The 24509-nt window shown below is 42.5% G+C and overlaps 1 protein-coding gene across 2 annotated transcripts in view; it reads right to left on the minus strand.

Annotated features, from left to right (window-relative positions):
• tecpr1a (tectonin beta-propeller repeat containing 1a) overlaps nucleotides 1-24509 on the minus strand; it is a 92461-nt gene that overhangs the window by 67233 nt on the left and 719 nt on the right. For both annotated transcript variants that reach the window (XM_048551604.2, XM_048551603.2), the window contains exons 2-4: nucleotides 22415-22583; nucleotides 3759-3991; nucleotides 2447-2629 (exon numbers count right to left, since the gene is read on the minus strand). In XM_048551604.2, the coding sequence (XP_048407561.1) occupies nucleotides 2447-2629; nucleotides 3759-3983 (408 nt within the window). In that variant the 5' untranslated portion in view covers nucleotides 3984-3991; nucleotides 22415-22583. The remainder of the gene's footprint in view (nucleotides 1-2446; nucleotides 2630-3758; nucleotides 3992-22414; nucleotides 22584-24509) is intronic.

Here is a 24509-nt window from a genome sequence, read left to right on the forward strand (position 1 = left end):
ACTGATCTTTCACATCGTCATCATCATTGATAAGCAGAAACCCAATTGAAATGTTCTAAAGGTTATGTTAATGATGAAGAAGACCTGGAAGATGGTGATGCCAAGGCACACAAAATGCAGAATGAGGAGCAGTGTGAGGCCAACCAGTCCAATAATAAGGCTTTTTGCACTCGCCTGCAGGAAGTCAGCATGGATGTTCCAGTAGTTTCATAGAGCACGGAAACTGATCCTTCGGACCAACTCGTCCATGCTGATCAAATTTCACAAACTAAACTAGTCTTATTTGCATGCGTTTGCCTCTTTTCCCTCTAAACCATTCCTGTTCAAGTACCTGTCCAGATGTCTTTTAAATGTTGTAACTGTATCAGCATCTACTACTTCCTTTGGCAGTTCATTCCGCATATAGAACATAACAGCACAGTACAGGCCCTTCAGCCCTTGATATTGCGCCGACCTATCTTAGCAATCTGAAGCCCATCTAACCTACACTATTCCATTAACGTCCATATGCTTGTCCAATGATGACTTAAATGTACTTAAAGTTGGCGAATCTACTACCGTTGCAGGCAAAGCGTTCCATTCCCTTACTACTCTCTGAGTAAAGAAACTACCTCTGACATCTGTCCTATATCTTTCACCCCTCAATTTAAAGCTATGCCCCCTCGTGCTCGCCGTCACCATCCTAGGAAAAAGGCTCTCCCTATCCACCCTATCTAACCCTCTGATTATCTTACGTGTCTCAATTAAGTCACCTCTCAACCTTCTTCTCTCTAACGAAAACCTTCTCTCTAATGAAATGAACCACCCTCTGTGAAAACGTTGCCCTCGGGTCCCTTTTAAATCTTTCTTGTCTCACCTTAAAAATATGCCCTTTAGTTTTGAACTCCCCTACCTTATGGAAAAGACTTTTGCTTTCACCTTATCTATACCCCTCATGATATTATAAGCCTCTAAAAGGTCACCCCTCAAACTCCTACACTCCGGTGAAAAAAGTCCCAGCCTATCCGGCATCACCTTATAACTGAAACCCTCCAATCCTGGTTATATCCTTGTAAATCTTTTTGGCCTCCTCTCCATTTTGATAATATCCTTCCTCTAGCAGGGCTACCAGAACTATACTGAGTACTCCAAAAGTGGTCTCACCAATGTCCTGTATAACCGCAAAATAACTTTCCAACTCCTATACTCAGTGGTTTAAGTAATGAAGGCAAACACGTCAAACGCCTTCTTTACCACCTCATCTACCCATGATAAAAACTTTCAAAGAAATATGTACCTGAATATCTAAATCTCTCTGTTTGACAACACTCCCCAGGGCCCTATCGTTAGCTGCATAAGTCCTGCCCTTGTTTGTTTAACCAAACACCTCGCATTTATCCAAATTAAACTCCATCTATCACACCTCGGCTAATTGGCCCAATTGATCAAGATCCCTTTGTAATCTTAGTTAATCTTCTTCACTGTCCACTATACCACCAATTTTGGTGTCATCCACAAACCTACAAATCCTGTTTTCTAAATTATCATCTGAATTGTTTACGTAAATGACAAACATCAGTATACCTGCACCAATCCCTATGGAACAACAATGGTTACACGTCTCCAATCTGAAAAACAGTCCTTCACCACCACCCTCCATCTCCAGTACAACAGACAAGCACAGAAACCTACACTGAAATGAATAATCCCATAGACTGTATAACAAAACGAATAGATAAGGCAATCACAGATCAGAATATTCTTCAACCAAAGAACCTGATAGCACTGAAGGGTCTGACAAATGCCTCCCTGTTCACGTAAACTGCTTTCCTAGCTGAAGCCGCAAAGACCACAGAGATGTTCTAGCACTTTTTCATTGCAACAGAAAACTACAGAAAAGATGTTTAACTACTTTGACAATGTGACAGGCTGTATCCAAAGACAATACGCTAAGCAGAGAAACGTAACTGAATTTTCTTAAGAGCTAATTCCCAACATTTTTCAATGACTTTCATGATACAAGGTTAAGCCATTGTAAGGTAGTACAGTTGAGATGTCACTAGTCCAGTGCTCCCAGGGAGTGAAGAAAATAAACAAATGCTGAAGCTCATACAAAAAGATACAAAGTATTAATCAAACAAACAATCCAAAGGTGAACCAGGTAGCAGCACATAAAATCACACAGAATTACAGTGTAGCAAGAAACTATTTTGCCTATCTGATCTCTAGATTATTAACTGGAACTATCTTTTACTTTCTATAAATTCTAAACCAATTCATGAAAAAAAAACTTGTATTTTCCTTCCAGAACAGATCTTAAACCTCTGTAACCTTGTTTCGTAAAATTTTGGTTGGGAAAGATGGAAAATCAAAAAAGGGTTGAGGCAACCTCAACACACAGCTGTCTACTTGCTTGGAATACCGTTCACTCACGTTTATCATTAACACAACAGTTGTACTTTCTTACCCCTTTTTCTGTTGGCTCTCCTCCAATATTTTCATCTACGTACCAGTCAGATTCCCACTCCCAGTGCGGTGAAGCAAGTTTAAACTCATCTAATGGTTGATGGATCAAACCTGTAACATCACTCCACTGCCAGCGGTCACTGGGCAGAAGGCGGTCACTGAAACCATTCACAGGATTCCATCGCTACATTGGGATAAACAAAACATATCTCACAGACATAATACACACAGAAGCTACACACTTTTAGCAAGTCTAGTAATGAAATTTTACCTTAATTGTAACACAGCACAGCCACAGATAACTTATTAGAATTTTCACTGTACTGTTTTTTGTAGAACACAATAAATCACTACTCTATTCAAATTATATTTTGCCTCCTTGCTTAGATCATAGATCATAGAATCCCTACAGTGATGGAACAGGCCCTTTGGCCCAACAAGTCCACACCGACCCTCAGAATATCCCACTCAGGCCTATCCCCCGATAACCCACTTAATCTACACATCCCTGAACACTACGGGCAATTTAGCATGGCCAATTGACCAAGCCTGCACACCTTTGGACTGTGGGAGGAAACCGGAACACCCGGAGGAAACTCACGCAGGCATGGGGAGAATGTGCAAACTCCACAGACAGTCGCCCGAGGGTGGAACTGAACCCAGGTCCCTGGTTCTGTGAGGCAACAGTGCCAGCCACTTTGCGCTGTGCCGCCCGATCATATTTATTTCTGTGGCTATTGGTAGTTATTGGCTACAAGTAGCTAAATAAGGAATTTATTCTGTTCACAGGGCACAAATTGAATTTGGTCTCAATTGGTATTTAAATGTGAAGGCACTCTTATATTGTTAGACAACAGTCAACTCCAAATGACCAGAACTCTCACAGTCAATAGCACTGCGAAATATCAGATTTGGTTTTTAAAGTGAGAGTAGAAATATAAATGAACTCAACAAGGCCCTGACCAATTTTCCATCTACCAGTGACATTATCAAATATAAAACTGATGAACTAATCTTTCATCTCACTGTTGTTATGGGATCTTGCTGTGTGAGAAAAAACAACTATATTACAACTATGAATGTACTTCAAAACAAGTTATTACATTTGAAGAAGTTTGTGACATTTCAGAAATATCATATAAATGTGTGCCTTGGTACAATGTTGTGCATTTGCCTTCATGTCAGGCAACAAGTAGCACTGAGAACATTCAGAAGACAAATCATAGGCCCTGTATCATGAAAAGATAAAACAAATAACAACAGAAAGTTACCAGCATGAACAAAAAAAAAGCTGGATAATTTTGTTTCCATACCTGATTTTCATAGGTCTCTTCTTGGAAATGGATTGGGACTTCACTTGAATGGACATAGACATAGATCTGATGGTCGCAAGCAATTCCCCAGCAGCACTGCTTAACAGCTGCCAGTCTCTTAAATTGTAAGCTTTCATCTTTGCACAACTCCCAGCACTGTCCAGCTGTAGAGAGGCTACAAACTCTCCCATGTACATCCACAGCCCATAGAAGGGAACTAGGCATGCCAGCTTCTATTAAGGAAGAGTGAATTCCATTAGTAAATTTGATGGTCTACTACTGAACACCTTCCATCAATCAATTCAATGTTACTCTCCAAACTCTTTCCTAAGCAATAACTTCGGAAAGCATTGAGTAACCCTGAGCAATCTTCTGTAATCTGGCAGAATTGATATTCCAGTAATCTGCTGAAGCTGTATTAAGTAGGAACAAGCTGGCAACAATGCTCAAGTGCAATTGTACTTAAAGTGATTCTGAAATTTGCAGCTTTGATTTTGAAAGGTCTGTAACTGAATAATCATCTGATGCATTTGGAGAAATCAAAACAAAGATCCTGCTAACATTGAGCTTTATTAGTACTAATAGAGGATTAATGAGTGTTCATGGTACAAAGTTTTTCATCACAGGAATCTTGTTAGTATGTTTATTTGATGGCTGTCACTTATGAGCTTCTCATAAACAAGCACATTTAGTCACAGCTCCTATTTTCAATCTGATCCACAGCTATCCCTGTTAGTTCTATAACGTTCCTCTATTGTAGTCCAATTTTTATAATTTAAATTGATCAGGAGGCAGCTTACAATACAAATAGAAATGTGGCAGTATGATATCACTTATCATAAAGATGGCTTAAGGATAGACAGGAATGGCAGTGCAACATTCCTGGTTGCAGGGTTTTCAGATAAAAAGGGCGTAAAAAGGGGTGGGGGCTGATCATTTTGGTGTAAGAAACAATTACAGTTTTGAGAAAGGATAGTATATTAAAAGAATCATCAAATGAAGTCATATGAATTGAGGTAAGGAACAAAAAAAGGGGGTTAATCTCATTGCTGGGAGTGTACTACAGGCCCCCAAACAGTTAGACGGAGATAGGAGGGCAAGTACATAAGCAAATGTCTGAGAAGTGCAAGACAAAAGAATAGTAATACGAAGGAATTTAAACCACCTCAGTATTAACTGGGGGAGTTTTAGTATGAAAGGAATTGAGAGGAAACAGAATTCTTGAGGTGCTTACAGAGTTTGCTTATGACCAATACATACCAAGTGCAACAAGTGTGGGTGCAACTCTGTTCTTAATTTTAGGAAATGAAGCTGGCCAGGTGTCAGTGGCAGGATATTTTAGTGGTAGCAATCATAATTCAGTCTTTTAAACTTAATTGTGTAAATGGACAGACAGGACATCAGTCAGAATTCTAAATTAAAGCATGGCCAATTGTACTAAGCAGAAGATTGTTTTAGTAGAAATGTACTGGAAACAGTTAAATGAAGATAAATGGGAAACACTCAAAGGGGAGATTCAAGGATTCAAAAGGAAGAGTCTTTCCACAACGGTAAAGACTGAATGGCCAAATCTAGAGTACCCTTGATGTCAAGGAGCTTAGAGGGTAAGATAAGCAGAAAAGGAAAGCTAATGTCTAATATCAAGGACTCAATACTCAGAAAAATCAAGAGTATATAAAGTGGAGAATGTAATCAAAAAGGCAATTGGGAAAGCAGAGAGTACAAAGAATATCAGCAGGCAAAATCAATGTGAACCCACAGATGTTTTATCAACACATTAGGAGTAAGAGGATAATTAAGGAAAGAGTAGGACTCATAAAAGACCAGAAAGATACCATCAATGTGGAAGCAGAAGATGTCCGTATGGCTCTTAATGAACACTTCACATTTTCTTCACAAAAGGTGGGGATGGCAGGAATATTGCAGTTAAAGAGAAGAAATGTGAATTATTAGAAGTGACAAACTTAGGAAGAGGGGCATTACTAATGGGGTTAGGATCCTTGAAAGTGGATAAATAGCTACAGGCAGCTGTAATGTACCCCAGTCCAATAAAAGAAGCCGGAGCAAAATAGCAGATCTCAACATCATTTTTTCAATCTTCATTGGTGAGGATCGGATTGCTATTGTTTGATCAGATGGCGAGGGATAGGTCAATGGTCACAAGCGAGTTGGTCTAACCTCAGTCGTGGGCAAATTAATGGAATCAATTCTGAGGGCCAGATTAAAGTGTAACTTGGAAAGGTCCAAATTTATCAGGGATAGTCATGAATTCAGGGAGGATGATGCTTGATTAACTTGATTCAATAATTTGAAAAAAGCAGCAAGGAGGTACAGTATTCAGTACACCTTTCAAGCTGTCAAAGGCACTCAGACATTATTTGTCTATTCAAATTCTCTTTTGTAAACAAACTTTACAGAGGAGCGACAAGTGTGTTGAAATTTAGAACAAACTTCTGATAAAATGCACTCATACCACAAAATTTCTTGTTATTTTTTAGGCATGGAAAACTCTTAAGATAGTCCTTATTTTTGCTTCTGGAGGTGCTATTTGGTCATGTTTCACAGTGTACCTTAAATAAATTACTTTTACTTTGGCAAATTTACTTTTAGCCAAGTTTATGACTAAATTGGCTCTTTATAACCAATCAAACAATTTGATGAAGTGTTGCAAAGATTTGTGTTTGCCTGAACAAAACCAAAGTTTCGTATATATACAACACAATACTTCAATGATCTTGGTTAATATAAAAAAGCTGCTGGTGTATTTTTATTCTCAATGTCATGATTTCAACTTACCAATATCCCTTTAAAAAGTCAATATTTGTAATGTACCGTGCTTATTCAATCCTTTCTTTAGCAGTCCTACAATCATGGAATTGGGTTAAATCTTCCTTGTTACTGCACTGATTTTGTAAAATTCTGTCTGATTTCAGCAGCATCACGATAGCTGAGCTCCAATTATCACAACTTGGTTCAACGACGTCACTTCCACCATGATCCTGAACTCTCCTATCACTTGGGCTATCTTCTTGTGAGTACTAGTAGGTAAGAATATTACTTTCTTAGTGACGCATCAACTATATCAACATCGTATTTTACCAAAGGAATTTTCCCTGACCTATGAGCCTCTAATAGCTACGATAGGTTGCCTCAATAATTTTCTGGGAGAGAGTATATTATTCCATCTAATTTTTTTAAAAACATCTCTTGTATTATTCATATTACCCAATTTGATTATTGGGTGGTTACCTTTAGAATGATTAATATCTGAGTAATTTTGAAATTGCTCTGATATTTTTATTTCACTCTCAAATTTGTTCAACACTGTAAATACACTTTTGTTCTGTATCCTCCTTATCATAACATTATTTTAGTATATTAATATGACACATGCTGTTCTTTTCCTCCCATTAGGAATACGCACCAGAAAACCCACATTATTGAGTTCCTGCTTAAATTGCTAAGACCAAGTGAATTTTTAACAATTAATTTTTTAATTAACTTGCTTAGCTTTTAATGGCTCCCTAGAGACAACTAACAGGACTGAAACTTTGTCTCTAGCTTTGGCCTTTTTGATTGCTCCAGTTTTCATTATTTGTTGAGCATTCTTTAACGTTTTGGCAAACTCGTACATTTTGATTAGCTTTTCTTGAAACTTGATGCATATGTAAGTAACACAGTCTCACTTCTGGTTTAATTAATTTAATGGGTCCTCTTATGAATTCCTTTGTCCTCATCCTTCAAACATTCTTGACAATATGCTCTAATTGAGGTCTGTAAATTTGATGCCATCTTTCATATATTCCTTATGATTGTCAATGAAAAGCTAAAGACACAAATTGTTTCACTCCAAGACTATTCATTATTTCTTTGAATATTTGTGACATAAAATTTGAAGCTTGAGCTGATTACATTTCTTTGGGTTATCCATATCTGAAAAGATTGATATAGAGATAATAGGAACTGCCAATGCTGGAGAAGCTGAGATAACATGGTATGAAGCTGAACGAATACAGCAGGCCAAGCAGCATCAGAGAGGCAGGAAAGTTTGACATTTCGGGTCGAGACCCTTCTTCAGAAATGGGAGAGGGGAAGGGGATTCTGAAATAAATAGGGAGACGGGGGAGGCAGACAGAAGATGGATAAAAGGAGAAGATAGGGTCAGAGGAGACAGACAGGACAAAGAGGTGGGGTTAGAACCAGTGAAGGTGAACATAGGTGGGGAGTTAGGGCGGGGGGATAGGTTGGTCCAGGGAGGACAGGCAGGTCAAGGAGGCAGGATGAGGTTAGTGGGTAGGAGATAGGAGTGGGGCTTGAGGTGGGAGGAACAGTTAGGGAGGCGGGGGCTAGCTGGGCTGGTTTTGGGATGTGGTCAGGGGAGGGGAGATTTTGAAGCCTGTGAAGTCCACATTAATACCCTTGGGCTGCAGGGTTCCCAAGCCAAACATGAAATGCTATTCCTGCATCTTTCGGGTGGCATCATCGTGGCAATGCAGGAGGCCCAGGATGATCATGGACACGAGAAGAGGTGGTGGAGTTGAAATGGTTCACGACTGGGAGGTGTAGTTGTTTGTTGTGAACTGAGCGTAGGTGTTCCACAAAGCGGTCCCCAAGCCTCCACGTGGTTTCCCCAATGTAGAGGAGTCCACAACGGGAACCGCGGATACAGTATATCACATTAACAGATGGGGTGAACATCTGTTTGATGTGGAAAGTCTTCTTAGGGCTGGAGATGGGGATGAGGGGGGAGATATAGGGGCGGGTGTAGCACTTGCTTCGATTGCAGGGGAAAGTGCCTGGGGCTGGAGGGGAGTGTGGAGCGGACAAGGGAGTCACTCCAGAAAGCACATAAGGGTGGGGAGGGAAAAATGTCTTTGGTAGTGGGGTCTGATTGCAGATGGTAGAAATGCCAGAGGATGATGCGTTGGATTTGGAGGTTGGTGAGGTGGTACGTGAGGACAAGGGGGATTCTGTTTTGGTTATTATTGCGGATACGGGGTGTGAGGGATGAGTTGCAGAAAATGCGGGAGACACAGTCGAGGGCATTTTTGATCACTGTGGAGGGGAAGTTGCGGTTCTTGAAAAAAAGAGGACATCTGGGACGTTCGGGAGTGGAATGCCTCATCTCAGGAACAGATGCGGCGGAGGCGAAGGAGTTGGGAATAGGTGATGGCCTTTTTACAGGAACGTGGGTGAGAGGAGGAATATTCTAGGTAGATGTGGGAGTCAGTAGGCTTAAAATGGACAACGGTTTCCAGGTGGATGCCAGAGATGGAGACAGAGAGGTCCAGGAAGGTGAGGGAGGTGTTAGAGATAGTCCAGGTGAACATAAGGTTGGGGTGGATGGTGTTGGTGAAGTGGATGAACTATTCAAGCTCCTCATGGGAACACGAGGCGGTGCTGAAACAGTCATCAATGTAATGGAGAAAGAGATGGGGGATAAGGCCAGTGTAGCTTTGGAAGAGGGATTGTTCCACGTACCCTACATATAGAGGCAGGAAAAGCTTGGGCCCATGCGATTACCCATGGCCACCCTCTTTTGTCTGTAGGAAGTGGAAGGAATTAAAGGAGAAGTTGTTGAGGGCGAGGATGAGTTCGGATAAGCAGATGAGGGTGTCAGTGGAGGGGGACTGGTCGGGCCTACGGGACAGGAAGAAGCAGAGGGCCTTTAGGCCATCTACATGGGGAATGCAGGTGTATAGGGACTGGATGTCCATAGTAACAACGAGGTGTTGGGGACCGGGGAATTGGAAGTTCTGGAGGAGGCGGAGAGCATGGGTGGTGTCACAGATGTAGGTAGGGAGTTCCGGAACCAAGGGGGAGAAAATGGAGTCCAGATAGGTGGAGATAGATTTGGTGGGGCAGGAGGCGTTGGAGACAATGGGTCAACCAGGGCAGTCAGGTTTGTGGATTTTGGGAAGGAGATAATAGAAGCAGGTGACATGGGGTTGGGGAATGATGAGGTTGGAGGCTGTGGGTGGGAGGTCACATGAGGTTGTGGATGTTTTGGTGCTCGGGGGTGGGGTCATGATCCAGGGGGTGGTAGGAGGTGGTATTGGAGAGTTAGCGCCTGGCCTCAGCGATGTAGAGGTAGTGCGCCATTCTACAACTGCGCCTCCCTTGTCTGCGGGTTTTATGGTGAGGTTGGGATTGGAGCGGAGGGCTGCACAGTCTGCGGGGGAGAGGTTGGAGTGGGTGAGAGGGCTGGAGAGTTTGAGGCGATCGATGTCTCGACCACAATTAGAGATGAAGAGGTCGAGGAAGGGTTGGAGGCCTTGGGGCGGTGTCCAGGAGGAGGGGGTGCGTGGGACCCTTTCTCCTGCCTCCAATGCACCCCTCTTCCTGGACACCACCTCAAGGCCTCCGACCCTCCCTCGATGCTGCTTGGTCTGCTGTTTTCATTCAGCTTCATACTGTGTTATCTTAAAAGATTGAACTGACTTTGTGCTTCTGTTCTATCATAATTTTCCCCAAAGACACTGCCACAAGAATTCTCATCAAAACATCCATGGTTGTATAAAGATACCAATCCCCTCTTCTTGTTTTAGGTAAGGGTACTACACAACCTATTAGGACATCATTAAATGTTCTTCAACAGCAAGTATTGGAAATAAGAGCACAGATTTAATTTGTGGTTGGGGTTTCCTGATTACTCGACATGCATGGCATGTCTGGTAAATTTAACTACAAAGTTATACAAAACATTTTAGTGTTTTAGCCTGCGGTTTCCTAATACCCAAGTGGCCTGTCTTTGGAATTTCATTAGCCATTTGTAAAATTTCATGATGATACCCAGGTGAAACTCCCACTTGATGGACTACTGGTCAATGTTCATTGACTAGTATTTCTAGTGGTCTCTACATCCTCACTGATACTGTCTTTTAAATAATAATACTCAAGTATTGGCTTTGGTTCAATTTCCAAGTAGGTCATTTGATACATCTTTCTCAACTCAGATTCTATCTGTTTCATTTCTATTAAAGCAAAAGTCTAAGCAGGTCAGCCTCACTCTCTTTACCTTTCTCTTTTTAAACTTAAGTTCCCAAAATAGTACAAGAATAAAAAATGATCATGCTTCTTCTCCTTTGTATGTACTCTTCCACTTTTTGTCTAACTCTATGGGATATCACTCATGATATGTACTCACAACATAGTCAGGACACAGTACAGGGTGTCATCTCAATTTCTGTTGCTTCATTAGATGTTCCCAAATCCACTGTGAAGCTACTATTTTTGAACCAACTAGGTTATTCTTAAGACAAAACTAATTCCATCCACAGGAATTTGTTGCACTCCTCCAAAAACTACTTCCCCATTTATCAAGTTACATTATAATCTAATTCTACATTAAGTGGGCCACTTAAAAATCTCCATGTATACAGTCAATTAATTTTCTTTTCTTCATTAGCTCCTCTGAAAGACAAATCATATCATCAGGCTTACTCCAATGTCCCTTTATACATTTATTGGTTTTCCTCTTGATTCAAAATATTAGGAAATACAATTTCCTTTGACATAACGTATTCAGAACCTCTGATGGTCTGATTATTTTTAGCCATAATAAAGAAAGATGTTGTTGTCCACGGCACAACATCATGGGCCAAAGGGCCTGTAATGTGCTGTACTTTTCTATGTTGCTTGACTGTCCTGAGCTATCTCACCTTTGTTGGCAGATCCTGAGAGACTTGATGTACTGTTACAGTTTTATAACTTTTGAACAGACCTCCCGAATGTTAATTCTGATCTCTCTCCCTGCATCTTCTCTGCAGCTGTAGCAGTGTACTCTGCACTGTGTTCTGCTACCCTGATGCACTTTGTATGGTAATATCTACCCTCATTGCATGCAAAACAACACTTTTCACTGTATCTCAGTACATGTGACAACAATAAATAAATCCATTTCTTTTCCCAATACATTTTTTACTGAGGGTTCCTTAGGTATTCTTACCACTGCAGTCAGTATCCCATTTAAATTCCAGCAATTAGCTTTGGTGTGTCAAATCTTATCTTACTTTCTCAATATCACTTTTAGTTTCTAGTCCTTCTACTTTGTTATATTGGTGCCCTTTTGCTGTTCTTGAAAATTCATACATTTTCCTTTGCAAGGTTTTCTACTCCTTCAGTTTTCCTTGAATAATGAGACCTGGATAGAGTGGACATGGAGAGAATGTTTCTACAAGTAGAGAGACTAGGATGTGCAGGCAGAGCGTCAGTGTGAAGGGATGACTCTTTAGAACTCAGATGAGGAGGAATTTCCGCAGCTAGAAAGTGGTGAATCTGTGGAGCTCATTGCTGCAGAAGGCTGTGGAGGTCAAATCAGGCCTAATTCCAGTCAATTATCTTCTCATCATTTGTAACCAATTCTGCATTTGTAATTACTGTATGTGTGAGATATCATAGATATCTCTACAACTGCTGTTCTTTGATCTTTGTGGTGCTCATCTAAACAAGCTTTATGGATTGCTGACATACTCTTAAATAATCATGATTAATATTCTTTTCTCAATTTGCTTCCCCAATATCAGTGAACAAAACCACTGATCCAACAGCATTTTTCTCCTTCTTGCAAATTCTACAAATTTCTGATTAGGTTTCTTTTTTCTAAATTTTAATTGATAAGGTTCAGGGAAGATCTCATGGGCACTGCATTTCCCTTATAAGGTAAGGTAAAGTAACTGTTGTCCCAGAGGGTGGCTCTCTCTTAGAGACAGACAACTGGTGGGGGTGCAACCTGAGTGTCACCATGCCACAGGTGAGGGGAGAGTTTGATAAGGAGAATTCTTCATGGTGACCAAAGCCAGTATTGAACTCATGCTATCAGAGATAATGGGAACTGCAGATGCTGGAGAATTCCAAGATAATAAAATGTGAGGCTGGATGAACACAGCAGGCCAAGCAGCATCTCAGGTGCTCCTGAGATGCTGCTTGGCCTGCTGTGTTCATCCAGCCTCACATTTTATTACATTGAACTCATGCTGTTGGCATTACTGTGCATTGCAAATCAAACATCCAGACAACTAACTTAACCAACACCCATCTTCATAACAGCTTCATTGTCTGCAGATTGCTCTTCTGACAAACCAGTGTACATATTCATTACTGTACCCATCAGGATTCTCTGTGACATTAAGGTCCAAGCATCTTTTGGCAATTTCAACTTCACAGCTAGCTTTAAAGTTAGATGAAAGATCTTTTAACTGCATACTCTGTAAACATAGGTACTAAATGCAGATTTCTAATTAAATCAAATCTCTCATGAGAAACAAAATAATCTTCTGAATTACTACCTCTTCATTCTTTCTTTACTTTAAGCTTTCCTCTAGCCAGTCATGATGTCTTATTTGTACTGAAAAATGCTGGAGATTACAGAGGTCAGGCAGCATTCAAGGAGAGAAAGCAAGCCAATGTTTCGAGACTAGATGATTCTTCACCTCTGCGATCTTCAGCACTTTTCAGTACAGATTCCAACATCGGCAGTAATTTGCTCTTACATGATGTCTTATTTCCCTGTCTCTTTGGCGTTCAAACATTTTTAATTCCAGTCTCCTTTGAATTTTCTCCCTTTTCCATTTCAGTTTGATTTTTCATTCTCGTGTCTTCTTATCTTTCTCTGTCTTAATTGACTAATTCACATTTTATTAAATTTCTATGTGAATGTTAGTTAATTTGAGCAGTGACACATTACTTTCAAGTTTCCTCTCATTTTACTTCTACATGCTGGCTAATTACTTTAAGCATTTTGTCCTTTTGAGATGCTACTTTTATTTCTAGCTGGAAGTTATCCACTAACACTCTCAGTTTAGCCTTTGTCAAAGATTTAAATAATCCACTGTGACATCTATCAATCCCAGAAGTCTTAGCAACTGTCAAAACCACTTTGAAATTCCAATGTGTAACAAACTTCACAATAATTCCTACTTTAATGCTTAGCACCTCCACATTCTTCCTTTTTTTAAATTTATAAATCTGGCTTAAATTCAAGAATTTATAATCCCATTAGAAAGCACAGATTTTGTTATGAACCCAGCTGATGGAAACTGGACAAATTAGATCCCAAAATGAAACCTGGCTTGATATACCATAAATTTTGTTTTGCTTTCAGTCTATTGCAGGGGGAACTGAATGAACAGTTTCTCATGAAGGTGCCAATGTGCTTTTAACAAAAGAACATGAAAGTTTATTATACAAACAGAAAACATAAGCTATGTTGCACCATGAAAGAACCATTTGAAATGGGTTCATTATAAATAGCAGAAAGAAATATTCAATCCTTTTACCCATAACAACAAACATATAGGCACTCAAAACTTAAAGTCAGCTCTATTTCCGTGTTAAAGCTTCTTGTTCAGCTGGCACAGCTGTAATTGATTTCTGGAGCTTTCTTCTTACTGACTTTTACATCTTTTCACAGCACGCATATGGGTTTTCCAAATATTCAGCTCCTAACAGTTTTCTGGCCAGTTTCTTACTAGCTTAGTATTTCAGTCTCCATTTCAAGCACCCACAGATACGAACTAACTCACTGACATTTCTATTCGTCTCCCTCTGTCATTGAATACCTTAGTCAACCTAATTTTTAAAATATTCTAAAAATACTTTGAACTATGAACTCACAGCTCTATTCCAAGTCTGTTCATTATGAACATATAAGCAAACCTGAAACTTGTCAGCATCAAAACTCTCAAACTCAAAAATGAAAGTAAAGCCATGTCTTAACACATGATATAGAAATCTAAATTAAACTTGAAGCTGTACATCATTCCTCCAGTCTTCTGCATTTGCTGCTCACAATGTGGTTTCCTCTACATTGAGGAAATAAAGCGCAGGCTGGTTGGTCTATGTTTCGTCTGCAAAAAGACCCTAAGTTCCAGCTGCCTGCCACTTCAACACACCCCTTGTTCCTTGGCCAACATCTCTGTCCTAGGCTTGCTGCTATACAATACAATATCCTTTTATACAATATCCTTTAATTATTACGTGTACTCCATAGTAGGAGTACAGTGAAAAACTTTTACAATGTCTGCATTCTTATGCCGACATCTTAGGCACATATACCTCGGTACAATTCCTAGATAGAGCAGAAGAATTGAAGTATTTGCTTAACTACATAATTGAAAATAAGTTAAAAACTAGGAAAATATTAAGGGGTTAAGGTAAGTTCTAAAGCAAAGATTGTCCCCTCACACTGGTCTCTGTCCAGGACACTCTGTTTGCATGCTGCTCCCCAGCATGTTGCGGGGTTTCTTGCTCGCGCAGCTCTGAGCACGCAGCACATGTGCTGCTTCAGGGCTCACTGCTCGCAGTGTTCTGGGGCTCACAGGCATGCCTGTAGGCCCCAGAGCACAAGGACACACTGTCATGCCAGTTCTGCCATGGGGCTTGGCCCGTGCTCTCTTCCATCCACTGCAGTATTCGGGCTGCTTGCTCCGCAACTACACTCTCCAGGTGTTGGGTGGTTGGGGGGAGAAAGGGAAAACCACAAGAGGCGAGAAAAACAGAGGGGAAAGCAGGTAAAAGGGACTGGCAAGTAGTGGAGCTCCAACTGGAGTGTCCTGCTCTGTTGTCATCTTGATCAACTAACAGACAGATATTCTCCTCCTGTTTGCATTCCGCAGGGACTGTTCCCTCTGGGGCACCCTGGCCCACTCTTCCTTTACCCCCAACACTCCACACCTCCCACAGCCCACGGCACCTCCCTTTGCAACTGGTAAAGGTGCAACACCTGCCCATTTACCTCCTTCCTCTCCACAATCCAAGGGCCCAAACATACTTCCAGATGCACTTCATCTGCACTTCCCAGAATCTAGTCTACCGCATTCACTGCTCACAATGTGGTCTCTTCTACGCTGGGGAAACGTAACGTGGACTGGGTGACCACTTCATAGAACATCTATGTTCTGCTTGCAAAAAAGACCTGAGTTACCTGTTGTCTACCACTTTAACACACCACCCTGTTCCCTGCCCAACATCTGTGTCTCTGGTTTGCTGCTGTGTTCCAGTAAAGCTCAACAAAAGCTGGAAGAACAACACCTCATTTTCTGCTTGGGGACCCTGCAGCCCACTGGACTGAATATCAAGTTCAATAATTTTAGGGCCTAAACTCTCCCATGATATAGTCCCCTACCTCACACACCAGGTCGTGTTTTCACATAGCTTGCATTTAGAAACTACCGATTGTTGTTAGTCAGTAACAGTCCCCATTAATAGCCTCCTCGTCAGATCATTATCAACTCCCTTGTCTATCCAACTGCTCTTCTCTCACTTAGGGGTCTGTCCTATCATTTACTCCCCACTATATCCCCCTCCCTATTTTGTGCATATAAACTAACGTTTTCCCAGTTCTGAGGAAGGGTCACCAGACCTAAAACATTAACTCTGACTTTTTCTTCTCAGATGCTTTCAGACCTGCTGACCTCATGATATTCAGTCTCTCTACACATGTATCCCCCATGAGGAAGGCCTAAAAGCACTCAGTTTCTTCCTGTCCTGCAAGCCCAACCAGACACCTCCACCAACACATTCATCTGCTTGACAGAACTCATCGACACCCTCAACAATTTTTCTTTGACTCCTCCCACTTGCTACAAATTATGGGGGTGGCTATGGGCACCTGCATGAGTCCGAGCTATGCCTGCCTCTTCGTAGGATATGTGGAACAGTACCTCTTCTGCAGCTATGCTGGCATCATCCTTCACCTCCTACTCCACTACAGTGATGACAATTTTGGTGGTGCCTTGTGCTCCCATGAGGGAGGTCAAATAGTTCATCCACTTTATCAAGACCTTGTGCTCTGACCTTAAGTTTACCTGGACCATCTCGGAAAACTCCCTCCCTTTCCCGGACCTCTCTGTTTTCATCTATCACAACCAATTCAGCACTGACATCCATTTCAAACCCGCTGACTTGAACAGCTATTTCGACCATACCTCCTCTCACCCACTCACTTGCAAATATGCAATCCCATACTCCCAATTCCTCAGCCTCCGCTGCATCTGCTCCTGGGATGAAGCATTCCACTCCCGGACATCCCAGATACCATTCCACTTCAAGGACTGTAATTTCCCTTCTCCTGTGATTCAGAATGCCCTCAGCTGCATCTCTTGCATTTCCTGCACTTCTGCCCTTGAAACCTCTCCCCGCAGCAGCAACAATGCAGTCCCCCAGTCCTCAAATACCACCCCACCGATCTCCAAATCTAACACAGCATCCTCTGCCATTTTCACCACCTGCAATCTGACCCCACCACCAAAAAGATATTTCCTTCCCTACCACTAACTGCTTTCCATAGGACCACTCACTCCGTGACTCCCTTGTCAGCTCCACACTCCCCACCAACCTTCCCATCACACCCGGCACCTTTCCCCACAACCTCAGGAGGAACTACACCTACCCCTACACCTCCCCTCTCACCTCCGAACAAGGACCTAAACAATCATTCCATATCCAGCACAGATTCACTTGTATGTATTCTAATCTGATCTATTGCATCCATTGTTCCCAATGTGGTCTGCTCTATACTGGGGAGACAAAGCACAGACTTGGGGAACAAGTCGCAGAGTATCTGCGCTTGGTACGCTTCAATTAACACCACCTTCCAGTTGCCAGCCATTTCACACATCCTGCACTCCCCTGGTGACATGTCCATCCTGGGCCTCCTCCACTATCAAAATGAGGTCACACGTAAACCGGAGGAGCAACACCTCATATCCTGCCTCGGGAGCTAACAGCCCAATGGCCTCAACGTAGAGTTCATCAGCTTCAAAATCTCCTCACCCCCAGCGTCATCCTATGTCTAGCCCACCCCTTATCCCCACCTCCTTGACCTGTCCATCTTCTTTCTCATCTAACTGCTCCACCCTTCCCACTGACTAATCTCCACCTGCATCCAACTCGCACAATCCCCAACGACTCCCCACATTTATTTCTGAGCTCCCTTCCCCCTCCCCAGTCCTGAAGAAGGGTCCAGGCCTGAAACATCAATTTTACTGCTGCCTGACCTGCTGTGCTTCTCCAGCTCCATATGTTATGATTTTGACTTCTAGCATCTGCAGTCCTTACTATCTCCTAGTGTTGAAATGAAAAGGTTTACATCCAGCACATTGTTACAATTTGGACTGAAGGATATCCTATGGTATATATAAAATTAACAGGGAATATTTGTAGGCCAAAGAGGAAAACAGCAGTGAAACAGGGCTAATTAGCTGATTCGCCAAAGAACTGTAACAGGAATAACAAGTTAAATGGTATTCTTCTGTGCTGTAAAATTCTATAAAGTGAAATTGAAAGATGATATTTCACAAGATATAAAATGAATCAATTAAACGTAACTGATAAGTTTCAAACGCAAAATAGAAAATACACAATTCATTTCAGAAAAGTGATAACAATGTACTATCACAAATCTGAGAGCAACCACGATCCTGTCAAACAGCTATATGATATTACAGTCAGCCTGGTGCTTAAAATACCCAATCAAGTACAGCATCTTTCTTTCTGCAAATCCTATTTAACTGAATCTTCAATTTGAATCCTTACCAGTAAATGAGATCTGCGTTATTGTTCTGAAGTTAGTTAAGGGACTCTTAAAAAAATTCAAACTGAAATAACTGCTATATCAACAGCAGTGTTCAGATGAACTATTCACAATGAGGTCCTAAAATAACCCTTTCAAAATTTACCTTGAGCTCAGTTTCCAAATTTTTATCTACTTACTGCAACTAAGAGGATATTTCTCGGCTAAGAAAGACATTTAACATAGTCAATCATTTATATCCATTGTTTGTATCATTAATAGCCACGGATCAGGTGCTGGAAGACTGGAGGTGGGCTAATGTGGTGCCACTATTTAAGAAAGATGGTAAAGAAATGCTAGGGAACTATGGATTGGTGAGCCAGATATCAGCAAGTTCTTGGAAAGGATCCTGCGGGACAGTGGATTCACATGTATTTGCAACGGCAAGGACTGATTAGGGAGAGTCAACATGACATTTTTCATGGAAAATCATGTTTCACTAACTTAATTGAGTTTCTTGAAGAAGTAACAAAGAGGATTGGTGAAGGCAGAGAGGTGGACGTGACCAATTTGGGCTTCAGCAAGGTGTTTGACAAGGATCTGCCTGGTAGACTGGTTAGCAAGGTTAAACACATGGAATACAGGGAGAACTAGCTATTTGGATACGGAACTGGGCAGGGGACAGAGGGTGGTGTCAGGCCAGTTTTCAGACTGGAGGCCTGTGGCCCTCAGTACACCACAAGGACTAGTGCTTGATCCACTGCTTTTTGTCATTTATATAAATGATTTGGATGTGATCATAGGAGATATGGTTACTAAGTTTGCAGATCACACCAAAATTGTAGATGTAGTGGATAGAGAAAGAGAAGATCTCAGAGTACAACAGGCCTTTGAACAGATGGGTCAGCAGGCTGAGGAATGGCAAGTAGAATTTAATTTAGATAAATGTGAGGTGCAGCATTTTGGAAAGGAAAATCAGGGTGGGACTTATACACTTAATGGTAAGGTTCTGGGGAGTGTTGCTGAACGAGGGGACCTTGGAGAGCAGGTTCATAGTTTGTTGAACGTAGAGTCACAGATAGACAGGATAGTGAAGGAAGTACTTGGTATGCTTGCCCTTATTGGTCAGTGCACTGAGCACAGAAATCAGGTGATAATGGGAACTGCAGATGCTGGAGAATCCAAGATAATAAAGTGTGAAGCTGGATGAACACAGCAGGCCAAGCAGCATCTCAGGAGCACAAAAGCTGACGTTTCAGGCCTAGACCATTCAGAGAGGGGGATGGGGTGAGGGTTCTGGAATAAATAGGGAGAGAGGCAGACCGAAGATGGAGAGAAAAGAAGATAGGTGGAGAGGAGACTATAGGTGGGGAGGTAGGGAGGGGATAGGTCAGTCCAGGGAAGACAGACAGGTCAAGGAGGTGGGATGAGGTTAGTAGGTAGGAAATGGAGGTGTGGCTTGGGGTGGGAGGAAGGGATGGGTGAGATGAAGAACAGGTTAGGGAGGCAGAGACAGGCTGGGCTGGTTTTGGGATGCAGTGGGGGGAGGGGACGAACTGGGCTGGTTTTGGGATGCGGTGGGGGAAGGGGAGATTTTGAAGCTGATGAAGTCCACGTTGATACCATTGGGCTGCAGGGTTCCCAAGCGGAATATGAGTTGCTGTTCCTGCAACCTTTGGGTGGCATCATTGTGGCAATGCAGGAGGCCCATGATGGACATGTCATCTAAAGAACGGGAGGGGGAGTTGAAATGGTTCATGACTGCGAGGTGCAGTTGCTTATTGCAAACCGAGCGGAGGTGTTCTGCAAAACGGTCCCCAAGCCTCCGCTTGGTTTCCCCAATGTAGAGGAAGCCACACCGGGTACAATGGATACAGTATACCACATTGGCAGATGTGCAGGTGAACCTCTGCTTAACATGGAAAGTCATCTTGGGGCCAGGGATAGGGGTGAGGGAGGAGGTGTGGGGGCAAGTATAGCACTTCCTGCGGTTGCAGGGGAAGGTGCTGGGTGTGGTGGGGTTGGAGGGCAGTGTGGAGCGAACAAGGGAGTCACGGAGAGAGTGGTCTCTCTGGAAAGCAGACAAGGGTGGGGATGGAAAAATGTCTTTGGTGGCGGGGTCGGATTGTAGACGGTGGAGGATGATGCGTTGTATCTGGAGGTTGGTGGGGTGGTGTGTGAGAATGAGGGGGATCCTCTTTGGGTGGTTGTGGTGGGGGCGGGGTGTGAGGGATGTGTTGCAGGAAATGCGGGAGACGCGGTCAAGGGCGTTCTCGATCACTGTGGGGGGAAAGTTGCGGTCCTTGAAGAACTTGGACATCTGGGATGTGCGGGAGTGGAATGCCTCATCGTGGAGGCAGATGCAGCAGAGGCAGAGGAATTAGGAATAGTGGATGGAATTTTTGCAGGAGGGTGGGTGGGAGGAGGTGTATTCTAGGTAGCTGTGGGCGTCGGTGGGCTTGAAATGGACAACAGTTACAAGCTGGTTGCCTGAGATGGAGACTGAGAGGTCCAGGAAGGTGAGGCTTGTGCTGGAGATGGCCCAGGTGAACTGAAGGTTGGGGTGGAAGGTGTTGGTGAAGTGGATGAACTGTTCGAGTTCCTCTGGGGAGCAAGAGGCACCTATACTCTCCTCTCCACCTATCTTCTTTTCTCTCCACCTTCGGTCTGCCTCCCCCTCTCTCCCTATTTATCACAGAAATTGGGTGGTCATGTTGCAGCAGTATCGGAGATTGGTTAGGCCACTTTTAGAATATTGTGTGTAATTCTGGTCTCCCTGCTATAGGAAGGATGTTGTGAAAAATGGAAGGGTTCAGAAAACATTTACAAAGATGTTGCCAGGATTGGAGGGTTTGAGCTATAGGCAAAAGCTGAATAGACTGGGGCTATTTTCCCTACAGTGTTGGAGGCTGAGGGGTGACTTTATATAGAGGTTTATAAAATTGTGAGAGGCATAGATAGGGTGAATAGCCAAGCTATTTTCCCCAGGGAAGCGGAGCTCAAAATTAGAGGGCATAGGTTTAAGGTGAGATGGGAAAGATTTAAAAGGGACCTTTGGGGCAACTTCTTCACACAGAGGGTGATGCAAGCATGGAATGAACTGCGAGAGGACGTGGTGGAGACTGGTACAATTACAACATTTAAAAGGCATCTGGATAGGAAGGGTTCCGAGGAATTATGGGCCAAAGGCTAGTAAATGGGACTGGATTAATTTAGGATATCTGGTAGGCATGGATGAGTGGAATGGAGGGTCTGTTTCCATCCTGTACAGTTCTATGACTACGACTCCATGAACTAGCACAGATCTTGTTTACACATGTGATTGTATCTGAGAACTCAAAGGATACTTCCTGACATACTGCAGCCTAAAATCAGAAGTCACATGACACCAGGTTATAATCTAACAGGTTTATTTGAAATCAGAAGCTTTTGAAGCACTGCTCCTCTGTAACTCCACCACACTGATCTGTAGCTGTAAAATCTTCCTTACTGTCCTGTTATGACACCATCACCTTAATAACTTGTTATGATTTCTCTACCTTAATTTGTTGTACAATTTTGGATTACATGTTACTTTGGTTAGACTCTTGGCATGCGACTCATACGTATTGTTAATCTAGCCAATTGGCTTGTCTCTAGCACCATCTTATTTTTAGTTTTTTGTAATTATCTCTCTACCTCAATTCACTTGCTGTGCAGCTCTTGACACTTCAATCACACCATTTGACACTTCTAATCACCTACAGAGACTTATTATTCAGCCTGTCAACACTCCACTCACACCATTTGTATGATCTTTTGATCACTTTGCCTATAAATTCTGTGCCTGTGTGCTTTTCTTCACTTCATCTGAAGAAGGAATAGTGCTCCAAAGGCTTTTGATTTCAAACAAACCTGTCGGACTATTACCTTGTGTCATGTGACTTCTGATCTTGTCCATCCCAGTCCAACACCAGCATCTCTACATCTTGCAGCCTTAGAAACCACGTGACTCATTGAGACCCAATCCAACTCTCCCCACCATCTCAAAATCACCCCAATCAGTTTTCTTGTAGTTATCTTTTGGCTCATGCCCCTTTGTCTAAAATAAATCAACTTTAAAAATTGAAGTTGCTGCATTAATCTGTAAAATACAGCTACTTACCGTTCAATGTCTGCTCTGCACAATGACAGATCTTTGATTCATTGTCTGGTAAAGCTTCACTCAAAGATGTTTTGAGTGATGACTTGCCATTACCTTCGTTCCTCAGTACATGGCAAAGATGCAGATCTCAAATCCATCTTGGTCAGCCAGAATAAGAATCATAGAAGCCCTACAGTGTGGAAGCAGTTCATTCAGGCCATCACATCAATCCTCTGAACAGTATCTCACCCAGACCCACACCCCGACTTTATCCTTGTAATCCATCCAGCCTGCACATCCCTGGATCCTATGGGCAATTTAGCATGGCCAGTCACCTAAGCTGCACATCTTCAAACTGTGGGAGGAAACTGGAGCACCCAGAGGAATTCCACGCAGATACAGGGAGAACATGTAAACTCCACACAGACAGACAGCTGAGGTTTGTATCAAACCCGGGTCCCTGGCACGGTGTGGTAGCAGTGCTAACCACTGAGCCACAGTGCCACCCCTGAATCTTAGACTGTTGGCATTATTGTGAACCACAGAGTAGCCATTTAGCCAAGTGAGTTCATAGTCCTCTATTATATTTATATTTTCTGAAATATTGACATTTTGGATGGGGTCAGGTTGTTCAAGCATTTTTTAAACAACTATTCAGATATTAAGCCAAAGGACTGAAATTTAAATAAATAGACACAAGTTGACACCTTTACAAAGTAAATATTGGTAGTAAAATCTATCGTTCTCAATGGTTACAGGTGGTCTTCCCAAGGTTGCGGGTCAGGTAATGTTTGGTAGCCCACATTTCAACTGTATCTATGCTCATAAGCATTTGTCAGTCAGATGAGGTGTGAATGACTCAAAAAAAGTCAAAAAGAATTTCCCAGGAGTCAGCTGTTTGTTAATATAAACAACTTATATAAAAAAAAAGACTTTTATATTTAACGTAGTAAAAAGCCCCAAGGCACACAGGCATATCATAGATCAGACATGTTTATTAAATCACGTGAGGTATTGGAACAATTACCAAAAATTTAGTTAGAGGTAGGTTTTAAGGACCATCTTAAAGAAGAGACAAAAAAAATAGATTTAGGGAAATAATTCCAAAGCTTAGGTCTTCAAGAATTTAAGTCAGATTTCTGAAAACAAGGGAACTTGGCATGGCAATTCAATAGAAGTCTGGAATCAATAATCTAATGATGAATGTGAAACCGCTGCTGATTATTCGGAAAAAACTCATTGGTTCTATAATGTCCACTAGTGAAAGAAACTGCCATTCTTACTGGTCTGGCCTACACGAGAGTCCAGGCCCACAGCAATGTAGTTAACTCTGGGATGTGCAATAAATGTTGGCATACCCAATGATACCCTGATGCTGTGAATTAATTCTTAAAAATATTTTCATTAACAAACAGATAACAGTGCAACCAAGTAACCCACTCCTCCAGGGTTGAGCCGCGAAACAGGTCTGAACCCGCTTTCTTGAAATGGATCAAAGCTCAGTGAAAGATGTGGCCTTTAAATGGATCATAGCCCGCTTGCAAGGTAGCTAACTTTAAATAGATGAAAGTCCACTTTCAAACGGACTATGTTTAAATGACTTTAAATGGGTCAGGCTATTCTCTTCAAGTGGCCACGTTTAAACGGGTCAGAGCCCACTCTCGAGGGGACCGACCACATCTAAACGGGTCAGAGCCCAATGTCGAGGGGACCGACCACATCTAAACGGGTCAGAGCCCACTGTCGAGGGGGCCGACCACATCTAAACGGGTCAGAGCCCACTGTCGAGGGGGCCGACCACATCTAAACGGGTCAGAGCCCACTGTCGAGGGGGCCGACCACATCTAAACAGGTCAGAGCCCACTGTTGAGGGGGCCAACCACATCTAAACGGGTCAGAGCCCACTGTCGAGGGGGCCGACCACATCTAAACAGGTCAGAGCCCTCTGTTGAGGGGACCGACCACATCTAAACGGGTCAGAGCCCACTCTCGAGGGGACCGACCACATCTAAACGGGTCAGAGCCCACTCTCAAGGAGACCGACCACATCTAAACGGGTCAGAGCCCACTGTCGAGGGGACCGACCACATCTAAATGGGTCAGAGCCCACTGTCGA

This window comes from Stegostoma tigrinum, chromosome 23, assembly GCF_030684315.1.
Source record: "Stegostoma tigrinum isolate sSteTig4 chromosome 23, sSteTig4.hap1, whole genome shotgun sequence".
Lineage (NCBI taxonomy): Eukaryota > Metazoa > Chordata > Chondrichthyes > Orectolobiformes > Stegostomatidae > Stegostoma > Stegostoma tigrinum.